The following is a 14,147-nucleotide window of genomic DNA, read 5'->3' as shown; positions in this document are numbered from 1 at the left end:
CAGGCAAGGAGGGCACAACTTTAAGGAGGGAACCAGGAGGGGCCCATTGAGATGGTGATGTTTGAGCAAAGGCCTGGGGGATCTCTGGAAGTGAGCATTGGTGATATGGGGGAAGAGGGTTTCAGGCCAGGGGAACAGCCTGTGCAAAGGCCCTGGGGCAGGAGAGACATGGCATGTTTGAGGAATGCAACTTTCCTCTAGTACATTATGGAGGGGAGTGAGGGATGGGACTGCAAAGGCAGGAGGGGGCCTCAAATTCCAACCTGAAGGGTTGGGACTTTGTCCTGGGGGTACTGGGAGCCTTGGAGAGCTAGGAGCAGGGCAGGGACAGCTCTGGGCCATGTGGAGGAGGGACTGGAGGTTGGGAGGAGGCTGAGGCGAGGGTGCAGGGAGGTGTTGTTCCGGGCTGGGCAGCCCTGGTGTGAAGTACTCAGATCATCACCCTGTATGATGCTGTTTTGCCCCTGAGCTCGTCACCAAACACTATGTTTTGACAATAGTCTTGCTGCAGCACTATATTCGTTCACTAGGGCCACTGTAACAAAGAACCCCAAACCGAGCCCCCCAAACAGCAGAAACGAATCGTGTCCCAGTTCTGGAGGCCCAGAGATCGAGGTGCTAGCAGGGTCCGCTGGTCCCTGGACGATCTGCCCCCTGTGCCCCGCCCCCGCTTCTGGTGGTTTCCTGGCAACCTTCCCAGTCCCTGGGCCTGTAGCAGCATCACCTGATCTGCCTTTATGTCCACCTGGCTTCTCCCTGGGCACCTGTGAGTGCAGTTTCTGCCTGTTGTAAGGACACCGGTCATGCTGGATTTGGGTCCCCAGTAGGACCTCATCTCAACTGAAATGGTTACACCTGCTGTGACCCAATACCAAATAAGGTCACATTCTGAGGCGTCCGGGGTTAGGACTTCAACACACCTTTTTTGGGGAGGGGGCATGATTCAACCCATAACAGACGCATAGAAGTGACCTCAGGTGTTTTTTGTTTTGTTTTTTCCAGCAGCCTGAAGTTTTGATGTTTGGGTGAACTATGATTTTTTCCCACTGGGCCCGTGGAGAAAGGGCCTGATTTCCAGGGCTGAGCAGGGCCAGAGCCAGTCTCATTCTCCTCTGGTCCCTGGCACTGCCAGAGGCCCCGAGAGCTATTGTTGGTGGCTGCAGGGCCCAGTTGGGAGGGCTGCAAACTGAGAGGCATCTTGGCTGCCTACCCAGGCTGCAAACAGGCCGGCCTCTTGGGCGTATTGACACAGGGTCCCAGGCCTCCCCGCTGGATTTCCCAACTGAGGTTGCACAACTCCCCCTCCTCCCCCGGCAGCTGGCAAACAGATTCAGCTGGTGGGGCCCTGGGCCTCCTGGCCTGGCCCCTCAGGTTTCACCTGACCTCCTGACACATGTCACCTCAGATAACCCTCCCAGCACAACGTATGGCATGTGGTGACATGTGACTACAGCCAAAGCTCGTCCTGGGAAAACCAAGTCTCCTAAAGCCACACACCCCCACCTCCTCCAGCCCTAATTTCCCACCGTTAAGCTTCCTGCATCTCCTTCTGTGAATATTTTAGACGAGTCAGGAAAGATGTATATTATTTTTCTATAAAGACAGGCACTCTTTAGCCCCAGGGCTGATTCTTAGCTGTCCCGGTGACTCAGATCTTGAGTTTCATCTCAGGAATGATTGCCTGCCTCTTCTCACCCAAAGCAGGAGACACAGATGGGTGTTTGTAGGTGTGAAAACACAAAACACAGCATCCAAACAACCCAGGCAACGCGGCGCGCTGTGGAGGATTGGCTCTTTCCCTTGCGATCGTGTGGCTGCCTGGGAGCTGGCTCATAAGGGGAAAAAAATCAGAATTCAAAATTCAGAGTGTGGTTTGGCCAGAGTGTGGTATCACATCTGCACCATCGTAAATGTGCAAAACTGTAAATCAAACCGTTGTAAGTTGGGCGCTATCTGCGCAGCCTCAGTCACGCACGGTGTCCGCATTCGTGAGTTCCCCTGGCTCTCCAGTTACCTGTCTCCCCAAAACCCACACTCCTGCTGGGCTGGGGCTTGCTGTGCTCATTCACAGAGGGGTGGGACATTTGGGTGCCCCGGGCAGGCTCACTGAGCTCCCGCAGCGACGCCCTGCCTTCTGGTCTCGGCTCGCGTCCTGTAAACCAGCGTCCTTTGGTGGTCTGCTGAGTTTTTGGCGTTCTGTGCTGCTCGTCGCAGAGTTGGAGAGGTCACTGTGTCCCGTGGCTTCTGAGGTGTTGGAGTGGTCACTGTGTCCCGTGGCTTCTGAGGTGTTGGAGTGGTCACTGTGTCCCGTGGCTTCCGAGCTGTTGGAGTGGTCACTGTGTCCCGTGGCTTCTGAGGTGTTGGAGTGGTCACTGTGTCCCGTGGCTTCCGAGGTGTTGGAGAGGCCACTGTGTCCGGTGGCTCCAGCGGCCAGGTTCTCAAGCCCGGGGAGGCCGGGGTGCGCCTTCCCGGGGAAAGGCCCTTGTTGGATGGGCTCCCTTCGGGCATGAGCTGCAGCGCTCCTGGCCGCGAGCTCGAGCGCACGGAGGACCAGGGCACGGGCGGGCGAAAGCGGGTTAAAGAACACGCGCTTATTCTTTATTATTCTTTATTACTTACTGCATTGCTTTTCATACGCACAACTGTAAACCTGCTTTTGGCCCACCCCGGGCATCAATGAGGTTGTCTTCAAACAGAAACACAGGTGACACTCGGTGATGTACTGATCAGCGGGTGAAAATGCTGTGACCAGAGCTCGCAGGAACGGAGCCCCGCGTGTCCCTAGGAGCCGCCCCGTCGGTCCCTCTCCAGTGTCCCCCGCGGCTCCGCAGGACGGTGCCGTGAATAATGGGAGTCACCTGCTTTCGGTTTTGCCTTCTGTGCACAGGATATGCCACATACGCCCTCCTCACCGCGCTTCTTTCATGCGACGTTTTAGAAATCTTTCCACATTGCCCGTGCATTTCTCCAAGTCCCTTTAAGCCTGATATGCGGCGTTTTATAAAACAGACAATATGTGCGGAACTCAAGCACAAAATACAGAATTTATTTATCCAGTCATGTGTTTCAAGGCCTGCCCAGTGTCCCGGGTGGATTCTAAGCTCAGGGTATGGTGTGACCTGACATAGGATGTTTAAGCTAGTGTCTCGGGGGCTAGTTAAGACCAGGCACAGTGATGTCTCTCTCTGCGCCCCTCAGCCATGCTGCGGATGGTCTCGGCGGTTCTCCAGTTTGGCAACATTGTCCTGAAGCGAGAACGAAACACCGATCAGGCCTCCATGCCTGACAACACAGGTGACCCCCCCCCCCGCTGCCCACCCACAGAGCACCCCCTGCCCAGCCCCACCACTCTGATTTCCTGCCCTTTGCTGAGTCTTTACCAAAATAGCATTTCCCCACCCTTTTCCTGATTCTAAAAAGTGTGATCCCTGCTGGAAGTTTGAACAACACCAGTGTGCCAAAGTGGGGCAGCAGGGTCCCCGGCCATCCCAGCCCCTCCAAGGCGCCTGCCTTAGCATTGGGCACATCTCCTCCTGCCCTCTGTGTTTGCGGATATATTTTATTTGCCTTTCAAAAGCAGAATTGTAGCTGACATTCTTTTTTTAACCCATATGGAAATAGCTCTGCTTCTTTAGTATTACAAAATAATACAAACTGGATGGGGAAAGATCTGACAGACAGAACAGCACAAAGGCAGGGAAATTACCGTAATCATACTCCTGAGAGATCATTGCTGCTAACATTTCAGGGTGTTTCTCTCCGGGCTTTGTTCTTTGTCTGTATCCATGTGGAAATAATTGTCACAGAAAAGGAATCATGCTTCACACCCAGCTTCACCCTTACAGAAAAGTTGAAAGAATTTTATAATAAACTGCCAGATATACACCACTGAGATGCTAGATTCCACCATTAACATTTTACTGCATTTGCTTTATCGGATATTTTTCCATCCATCGTTCATCCGTTGTATTTTCTGGTGTATTTTTTGAGTTGCAGACATCAGCACACTTCACAAATGCACTTCTGCCTACATATTGTTAATATTTTTTTTATAGTTCTTTCTTTGATTCCAAATGGAAATACATATCCTGAAATCACGTTGTAGGTTTAATGTGTAATGAGTTTTCTATGTGATTATGCTAGAACAGCCATTCAAATGAATGAACTCCACTCCTCTAACCTAAATCCCCAGTTGCTGGGCATTCAGGTTATTTCCTGTTTTTCTCCACCATAAACAACACTGTGATGAACATCCTCGTAGTCCAGTCTTTTCCCACATCTGGGATTATTTTTGCCCCCTTGGGGTCCCAGAGGAGAATCCCTGGGCCAGAGGAGTGCACGCTTTTAGGACCTGTGGTGCCTGTGGTGGGAAAGGCTGGGCCGGCCTCTGTCCCCCAGCAGTGGGGGGCGGTGCCGCTTCCCGGTGCTGAACTGATCTTGGCGCCTGTTGTCCTCAGCTGCCCAGAAGCTCTGCCGCCTGCTGGGACTGGGGGTGACGGATTTCTCCCGTGCCCTGCTCACCCCGCGCATCAAAGTTGGCCGAGACTATGTGCAGAAAGCGCAGACCAAGGAGCAGGTGGGTGATGCTGGTGAGGGGCTGGCGCGGGGAAACCCGGCGCCAAGGTACTGGGTCTTTAAGCAGCTTACGCCGTTTTTCTCGCTCACTCAACAGACTTTTGCTGGGTGTCTGCCCAGTTACCGGCTCTGGTCTAGGTGCTGGGAATAAAAGCAGTAATAGGAAAACAGTTGATAAAAGAAGATAAACAGGACGCTTGTAGACACTGATGCCTTCTATGAAGGAGAGGCCTAGGGTGGTCAGGAAGGTCCTCTCTGTGAGACGATGTTCAAGTTGAGACCTAGACGGTTCAAGGCAGAGGGAACAGCCCGTGTAAAGGCCCTGGGGTTGGGACAAGATTGGCACGTTGGGAACATTAAGGAGGTCAGTGAGGCTAGAGAGTGGAGAAGAGGGTGGTGGAAGCTGCAGGCAGAGAGGTTGAGAGGGGACAGATTGTGATGGGTCTTAGGGGCCACAGTAAGGAGATGAGTTTTACTCAGAGTGCAGCAGGAGGCCAGCGAGGGTTTAAGCCAGGTAGTGGGTTGATTCAGTTTGTTTTTTATAAAGATCGTCTTCTCTTCTATGTGGAGCATTGAGTCCAGGGGCCACAGGGGAAGCAGGGAGTCATGAGGAGGCAGCTGCCATAATCCAAGCAAATGCCAGTGAGGCTCAGGCCGGGCTGGGAGTGGTGGGAATGGAAAGAGGTAAACACGGGCTAGAGGTTTTCAGGATCCAGTTCTTGGGCAGAGGCCTCTGCCTGGCCCTGGGCTGGGCACTTGAGGTCCTAGGATGAAGAAGACACAGTGGGGCAGACAGGGACCAGAGATTGGAGGTAACACTGACCAGGATTCCACTCTCAGCTGAGATACTATTAGGATCCATTTTACAGATGAAGAAATTGAGGCACAGAGAGATTTATTGCCATGCCTGAGGTAACACAGCCTCTAAGTGGCAGAGCCAGGATTCAAACCCAGGTTGTCAGGCTCGAGTCCACCCTCTTAACTGTTATGCCCTCTAATTGGTGCAGGGAGTGGGGGGGGGGAGTAATGAACTAATGAGCCCCGAGGGCTTCACACAGCAGGGCTGGAGTGATGGTCGGCTGTTGCTAATGCCGTCGTTCTTGAACCGGCCAGGGGTGGGGAGGCAGTGTCTCCTTGCTGGCCCGGAGCACAGGCTGGGGCCACCGATGTGCAGGCCAGGCCCTCACTCTGCATCCTGTCCCCCGCGCAGGCCGACTTCGCGCTGGAGGCCCTGGCCAAGGCCACCTATGAGCGCCTCTTCCGCTGGCTGGTCCTGCGCCTCAACCGAGCCCTGGACCGCAGCCCCCGCCAGGGCGCCTCCTTCCTGGGCATCTTGGACATCGCCGGCTTCGAGATCTTCCAGGTCTGCGCTTTGTGCCAGCTGGGGCCTCAGGGCTCCAGCACACTGCCCTGCTTCTCTCTCTCTGAGCCCCTGTCCCCATCCCTCTGGGCCCCTGTCCCCCCATCTCTGTGTCCCTGCCCCCCTCTCTCTGAGCCCCGTCCCCTTTCTCACGCGCCCCCTCATCCCTGCAGCTGAACTCCTTCGAGCAGCTGTGCATCAACTACACCAACGAGAAGCTGCAGCAGCTCTTCAACCACACCATGTTCGTGCTGGAGCAGGAGGAGTACCAGCGCGAGGGCATCCCCTGGACCTTCCTGGACTTCGGCCTCGACCTGCAGCCCTGCATCGACCTCATCGAGCGGCCGGTGAGCCAGCCCACAGCTCCTCCCTCCTGCCGCCCACAGCCATCTCCCCCTCCCTCCCAGTGGCCATGGTCCAGGTCCTTGCCCCGCCGGCCTCAGGCCTCCGCATCAGTGAAATGGAGAAAATGACACAGATCTGTGTGACTGCCAGATGGTTAGGACCCGAGATGCGCTGCCACGGGGCCTGGCTCCAATCATGGGGATCTGACATATTCTCCCTTCCTGTCCATGGTTAGGCCAACCCCCCTGGACTCCTGGCCCTGCTGGACGAGGAATGCTGGTTCCCGAAGGCCACGGACAAGTCCTTCGTGGAGAAGGTGGCCCAGGAACAGGGTGGCCACCCCAAGTTCCAGCGGCCGAGGAACCTGCGGGACCAGGCTGACTTCAGCGTCTTGCACTATGCGGGCAAGGTAGAGGGCAAGGGTCAGCCTTGGGGCATGTGGGTGGGAGTGGGGACCACTTGATTACAGATGTGAGAGAGGGTGCAGATGGAAAGCAGGGGCCGCCAGGTGTCCACTGGGACAGGACACAGACAGGGCAGGGGCTAAGAAAGCCCAAGGAGGAGTGAGGATCTGTTTTATGAAATCAACAAAGGCTTCCTCAAGGAAGGGATATTTGCAGTGGCTTTTGAGGGATGGATAGGAGTTCGCCAAGAGGAGAATTATGTGCATGGTATCCACTCATTCAGCAAACATGTGTCTTTTGTGCGCTCAGCCCTGTACTGAGCAAAGTCCGGGACCCAAGTCAGACATGGTTTCTGTCGTCACAAAGTTCCTTATCTGGAAGGGAGACAAATACAAACCATTGGGACATAGGCTGACAGGTGCTTTAATAGGGACAGCTAAAGGCAGTGTCAAAGCCAAAGCCCAGAGGAAGAACACCAGGGACAGTTCCACAGAGGAGAGTGATGTTTGATCTGAAATCAAAACCAAGGGTCAGCAAACATTTCTGTAAATAGTTTCAGCTTTGTGGGTCAGATACTGTCTGTCACAGCTACTCAGTTCTGCCACCCCAGCATGAAGGAAGCCACAGGTAATACATAAATGAATATATAAATGAAACTATTCCAATAAAACTTTATTTACAAAAAGAGGTGGCAGGCTCGATCTGGCCTATGGGCTATATGGTCTAAATGATGTGTAGCAGGTGCCAGAAAGGACAGATGAAGGGTGGGAAGGGATCTGCAGGCAAAGGGAACAGCATACACAATGGCTGGGAGGCAGGGGCCCCGGGTGTCCTGTGTGTATTTTCTAAGACCTCCTGTGTGCCTAGCCCTGTGCTGGGCTTAGTCAGACCCAGGCCCTGGCCTCAGGGAGCTCCTGGTGGGGGGAACATGTGCAGGGAATTGTGGTCAATACTGTGACTCTGCAGGAGCCTCAAAGCAAAACCCTGAACTCTCCCAAGCTGTCATCCGTGGGAAAATCCATGGCAAGAGAATCCCAGACTTGGGGACGACAGGGGTAAAAACCGTGAGATGGAAACTGGGTTGTCTGTTCGGGGAACAGTGTGGAAGCCAGCGTGTCTGGAGTAGAATGAATAAGAGAGAAAGCGGTGCATGAGTTCACAGGTGGGCAGGGAAGTAAAGGGAGAGAGGTCATGCTGGTGGAGGCTGCAGTTCAAGACACGGACACAAGGTGGCACCAACGCTCTCGTGGTGAGCCCCAGAGCTGGAGCCTCAGAGCTTCTGGGAGGCTCCTTGGGAAATCGGGAGGGCCAGTGAACCTGCAAGTTCACCATCCTCCAATTCCTGACTTCATGCAGGTCGACTACAAGGCCAACGAGTGGCTCATGAAAAACATGGATCCTCTGAATGACAGCGTCGCAGCCCTGCTGCACCAGAGCACAGATCGGCTGACAGCAGAGATCTGGAAAGATGGTGAGGACCAGCTTCCCCTGGCCCTGGCCCTGGCCCTGAAGTCCTGGGCATTCCTTCTCCCAACCCCACAGTGTGAGCACCTTTGTTTCAGAGGCTGAGTTGTCTGCTCAGATGCAGAACTTACGCAGGCAGGCCAGACAGTCTCACAGTAGCGTTCCCAATTTGTGATTGATTGATTGATATCTCAAGCCAGCATCATATTCGATGATAAAACACTCCTCCTTAAACAAGACAAGGATGTCCACTGTTTTGGTGATACTAGCCCATGCAATCAGATGAGAAAAAGAAATGTTTGTGAATATTGTAAAGAAAGAGATGACATTATTTGTAGATAGCATATGATCCCTAAAAAAAACAAACAACCAAGAGATTTGACTGTAAAAGAATTAATAACAAGAGAATCCAGAAGGATTATGTTTTACAGGTTGGTCAACTTTTAGACTTTTCTTTCTTTGCTCTGTCACAAAGTTCTCTTCAGGGCCCCTAGGAAGAAGAAAGGTGCAACAGACTGAAATATAGTTTTGGAGTTTTCTTGCTCCATCAAGGCCCATGTGAATTTGCCCATCAGTCTTTTCAGAATGACACTTCTAAGAGGTGTAGGCAGAAAAGCCAAATGCCTTTGTGGTAGGACCCTGTACCTTTCCAAGCTTTGTCTATTGCTTCCCCCACCTCCTGCCCATCCTTAGAAGAGGTTTGAGAGTTGATTTTATACAACTGACAGCACCAGCATCTTAGTTATTTCCAATTTCAGGTTTCCGGAATCTGTCAGTTTGCTTTCATCTTTGATTGCAGTGGAAAGCATAGTTGTGGAAGTGCAAGCCTATGCAACTAGACATGAAAACAAAATAAACAAGATGAGTGGTTTCCAAAACAAACTCACAGGGCAAAAGGGGATGGGGCACCTTGATACTGTGAGCTGATTTGAGAAAGAAAAATTTGATATCTGTGTTTCACAAAATGTACACAAGAGGGATTGAAAAGCAGTGTTTGATGTTCAGCAACAAAAACAGATTCTGCTATGAAAATCACCCCCTTCAGACTGAAAATCACCCCCTACCCCATTTCTTTAAAATCTGTGCCTCATTCATGGACACGTGATGTTCCCAGTGACCCCTCACGTGTTTCACCCCATAGTGACTGACTCTCAAAGGGTTCCAAGAGGGAAAGTGGAAACAGCAATACAAAGCCTCTTGAGCCCTAGACTGGAATGTCTCAGTGTTACTTCTCCCATAGTTCTGAACAAGACAGTCACAAGGCCAGCCCAGATTCAAGGAGCTGCAAGTCACACGGAGGGGTAGAAAATTGGGGCCTTTTTTGCACCAATTTCTACTACAGCTGCCCTGAGCCCAGAGTTGGATGCCCAGCATCCTCGCAGCCCAGCTGAAAAGGCAAATGAGACAAATTCTCAGAGAGACCAATGCAACGGCTGGGTGGAAGCATCAAGGTAGTCCTCAAGCTTCCTGGCAGTCAGGGGAAAAAGAGATACCTAACAAAACAGATGCAGACTCAACCTCTAGGGAGAGAGCTCTTTTCCCCTCCAGCACTAAGTTCTCACAGAGGACATTCGTCCTTTCAGCCGCATTGACGCCCTCAGTGGGTAGACACAAACGTGAACAGAACAGTCTCCCTGGCTTTAAAAGTGTATGGCCAGTATTCAGGCTTTCCCTCCTGCTTCGCACTCTGCTGTTGACTAATAACCCTCTTTTTCCTTCCTGTCACCTTCCCTCCCTCTTCTCTTCTCATACTGTTCCCTTTGCATCCCCCCACCTCTTCGCCACATCCCCACATCTGTCCTCTCCCCCCATTTGTCCTCACTCCCCAGAACAGGGGGGCTTCCAGCAATTCTCTTTCCTTGGCTCCTTCCCACCATCACCCCCAGGATCTTCAGGGAGGCTCAGCTCTGCCACTTCTCCGCCAGGGGGTGGGTGTTGCTCTGCATCTATGGGTGAGATTTGCCAGAAGAGGAGGGTGGGCCTGTTGGATTGGGAACCTGGTTTTGAACATCTGTCCCCTCTTTTCTCCATAAGGAGGTCTCTTACACTTCTTCCTCCTTGTCAGCTTCCTCAGCAGTATCCAGACTCAATGCCTTCTTCTAACCAAACTGCATGCAGAAGTACAAACAACGGTGCTGATATCAGCTGGTGTTTACTGAGCACTGACTATGTGCCTGGCATTGTGCAAAGCCCTTTTACTATTAACACATAGAATCCTCTGAATGACCCACTGAAGCAGGTGTTAGTAGTATTACCTGCCCTTTACACAGATGAGGAAATTGAAGCACAGAGAGGTTAAGTCACCAGCCCGAGATCACACAGCCAGTAAGTGGCAGAGCCAGGATTTGAACCCAAGATATCAAGTCCCAGAGCCTCAGCCCTTACCTGTGCTGTAAGAGCTTAATAAATGATAATTATACTTTTGATAACAACTATAAGTATGGCAGTGGGAGGAAAATGCTATATCTGAGCCCCCGCCATATACCAGGTCCTACCTAAGTGCAGATTATCTGGTTGACCCCTGATGACCCTCAGCACTGGGGACAGCAGGACATCAGATTCAGCCCCAGCTGCAGGATCCTGAGAACCCTGGCATGGCTCGATCATCGAAGTTGAGTGGGGATCTCTCACTAGCTGAATTGACACCATCAAATGATAACAGAGAAAAAGAGTTACTGTGAAATCAGGGCTTGCTAGAAAAATGCTAACTATGAAGGCAGATTCCTTATTTCAACATTACGCAGAAAAGCCAGGCTCTTTCCATGTTTAATGTGACTCGGTTTGGATTCCTGAAAACGTAGCCATGCTGTGTTTGTGGTTACCCTTCTCCTTCTCTGTGCCTCGGTTTCCTCATCTGTAAAACGGGAGCAATTCTCACAGGCTTATAAACCAGAGGATGTAAAGCTCTTTGAAAGTACCCAGCAGAGAATACGTGTTAAATAAGCATTTGCTGTCGTCGTCATCTGTCAACAAGGAAAACGGAGATCATGTCCTTGAGGAGAAGAGGGGTCAGAGGTCAGGGCCTGAGAGGACTCGCACTGCCTGGATTAAAATCCTGGACCTGCAGTTTCTAAGCTGTGTGGCCCTGGGCACAGTCTTCCACCTTTCTGAGCCTCAGTTTGCCCCCCAGTCCAATGGGGCTGGTGTTACCTACCTCACCAGGCTGTGTGAGGTGCCAGGCCCTGTAAATAGTAAGACCCTTAACCTTTGGCCAACCCTCTTCCCCAAACTGACCCCTGATATGCTTCTTACCCTACATCTGGTTTCCTCTTCACACAGTGGAGGGCATCGTGGGGCTGGAGCAGGTGAGCAGCCTCGGGGATGGCCCACCAGGTGGCCGCCCCCGCCGGGGTATGTTCCGGACAGTGGGACAGCTCTATAAGGAGTCCCTGAGCCGCCTCATGGCCACACTCAGCAACACCAACCCCAGCTTTGTCCGCTGTATCGTCCCCAACCATGAGAAGAGGGTGAGTGACCTGGGCTGGGAATGGGGAGGCTCTGCCAGCTACTGGACTTGGCTGGAGATGAGGGTCTTGCTTTTCTCCCAGAATAAATACTCTGTTAGGAAAATTCATTTGTTCATAGGACTTAAATTTTATTGAGCACCTACTAAGTACCAGATACTAAGGATACATTAGAGAGAAGTACAGCCAACCCCTATTCTCACAGTCTAATGCAGAACACAGACATTCAGCTAACCACCCACAATGAAAGTCTGGTTGAATTTGTAGGGGTGGTAAGTACCACGTAAGGTTTGATCTGCTCGGTGAAGTCAGGGAAAGATCCCTGGAGGAAGTGACAACTGACCTCTGAAGGAGAGGTGGTATTCTGAGCAGAGAATAGCTTGTGCAAACGTCCAGTTGTAGGTCAGACCATGGAAGGTACAGGGATGGAAAGATGGCTGTTGGTGCTGGGAATGTCATGTAGGTTAGAGGAAACCATCCCTGGCTTCCCAGGGCACTGAAAAATGTCCTTGTTGGGAAAATCAAAGAATGGGCTCTATAGAGAAGGGGAAATGAGGCCACAAAATTAGGTGCTTGGGGCTTACACTGTCCTTGGAAAGTAGCTGTGGTTACTGGGTGGGTGGACCTCTGTGTGTGTGTGTGTGTGTGTGTGTGTGTGTGTGTCCTTTCTCATGTCCGCAAACACCATGTTTTATCAGATCTAAGGCACATTTATTTCTGACACGTTAGCATCTCGGCCCCCTCAGGGTGGCAGGGCAGCCACGAGTGGCTCCGGGCTTTTATTTTCCCAGTTTAGCAACCTTGAGGGAGAGTCTCTCTGGTCCCACAGCCCTAACATAAGGCCTAGGACTGGCTCTCATTGGCCCAGGATGGCTCTGTCCCACCCCTGAACCAGTCACTCTGAACCCATAGCCAGACCTGGGTCACATGACTATTCATTGCGCCAGGATGGGCTCAGTCCTAGGCACTCTGGACTGAGAGCAGAGGGGAAGGAAGAGCTCCCTCCCACAATATCGAAGCCTTATTGCCAAGGAACAGGGGCACGTACACTCACAGATAAACAGAAACTGCCTTTTGCCGGAACGTAAATGACCTGAAGGTAGCCGCTTGTATCTCCTTTCTCACTGAGTCCCCAAAACCTGGACAGTGTGTAGCACACAGTGGATATTCAATAAATGCTTGATGGATGCCTAAATATAAGCTAGAGATGCCTGAATGGCCATAGAAAAAGACCAGACTGGTGGTTCTCATGTTTTAATTCCCACCACCCAGAGATTCTGATTCTGCCCTGGGCGAGAGCTGGAGCACAGTGTGGGTTGTTATTTTGGGGGGGGGGGGGTTGTTGTCGCTGTTATCTTAGTTGTTTTAAGCTTCCCATGGGGCGCTAGTGTGTAGCCTGGGCTGAGGACAACTAATCTTGAAGGTTCCATAGGAAATGGGGTTGTGTTGACTGCTCTGGCGGCCTGGGCAAGGCAAAAGCTCTCTTTTGTAATGTATCGTTTACCTTCTTGTGCTGTTTAGATCTTTCCCATTTTTATCATTTTACCAAAAATAATGACTTACAGGCTTTGTTCACCCCACACCTGGGCCGACTATCCTATGTGTTAAATTCAGCCCTGCCCACCCTCCCTGCTCCTGCTCCGTTCTAGTTAGCGCTTTTTGTTATTTGTTACTTTCGTTTATTAGTGATTTCTCCACTACATTTACTGTCAGTCTCGCCCCCTGGTCTGTGAGCTTCCCCAGGGCAGGGATTTTTGTCTGGCCACATAGTAGGCGCTCAGTAAATTATAGGTTGAACCATAGGAGTTGCCAACCTGCTGAAAGGGCCGTTCGGCCTGGTTTCCCCGACTCGGCTCTGGCGCCCCCGTGCGGCCGCCGCTGACCCTGCGTGTCCGCCTCGCTCTCCGCAGGCCGGGAAGCTGGAGCCCAAGCTGGTGCTGGACCAGCTGCGCTGCAACGGCGTCCTCGAGGGCATCCGCATCTGTCGCCAGGGCTTCCCCAACCGCATCCTGTTCCAAGAGTTCCGGCAGCGGTGAGTGGGGGGCGGGGGGGGTGGGGCTCGGCTCTGGAAGCCACCATTGCTGCACCCAGGCCTCCCACTGCTGCACCCCAGGCCTCCCACTGCTGCACCCAGGCCTCCCACTGCTGCACCCAGGCCTCCCACTGCTGCACCCCAGACCTCCCACTGCTGCTTCTGAGCCAGGCCTCGGGGCAGGCTCCTTAGGTTTGCCGAGCCTCAGTCTTCTCCGTGATCTGGGCGAGCAATACCCACTCAGTGCGCTCCCGGAGAGAAAGGGCATGGGGCATCCTATTGCAATCAACATGTTGCAATTGGCATTTCTTTAAAAATGCAGTGGAGCCCGGCCGGGCGTGGGTGGCTCAGCGGTTGAGCTTTGTCCTAGGATCCAGGAGATCGCGGTTCGATTCCCCGTCAGGGCACCTGCCCGGGTTTCGGGCTCGATCAATGACTTTCTCATCTTTGATGTTTCAACTCTCTCCCTCTCCCTTCCTCTCTCTGAAATCAATAAAGATATA

At 52.4% G+C, this 14,147-nt stretch overlaps 1 protein-coding gene across 1 annotated transcript in view; it reads left to right on the top strand.

Annotated features, from left to right (window-relative positions):
• MYH14 (myosin heavy chain 14) overlaps positions 1–14,147 on the top strand; it is a 57,209-nt gene that overhangs the window by 16,518 nt on the left and 26,544 nt on the right. The window contains exons 11-18 of the mRNA XM_081118666.1: positions 3,199–3,294; positions 4,458–4,576; positions 5,786–5,938; positions 6,109–6,282; positions 6,516–6,689; positions 8,041–8,155; positions 11,428–11,615; positions 13,523–13,644. Coding sequence (XP_080974792.1) covers positions 3,199–3,294; positions 4,458–4,576; positions 5,786–5,938; positions 6,109–6,282; positions 6,516–6,689; positions 8,041–8,155; positions 11,428–11,615; positions 13,523–13,644 — 1,141 coding nt within the window. The remainder of the gene's footprint in view (positions 1–3,198; positions 3,295–4,457; positions 4,577–5,785; positions 5,939–6,108; positions 6,283–6,515; positions 6,690–8,040; positions 8,156–11,427; positions 11,616–13,522; positions 13,645–14,147) is intronic.

The sequence above is a fragment of the Miniopterus schreibersii genome, assembly GCF_964146895.1.
Source record: "Miniopterus schreibersii genome assembly, chromosome: 18".
NCBI classification, from domain to species: Eukaryota; Metazoa; Chordata; class Mammalia; order Chiroptera; family Miniopteridae; genus Miniopterus; species Miniopterus schreibersii.
Note: the sequence above shows the minus strand (reverse complement) of the source record. Positions and strands in the feature narration are given on the sequence as shown.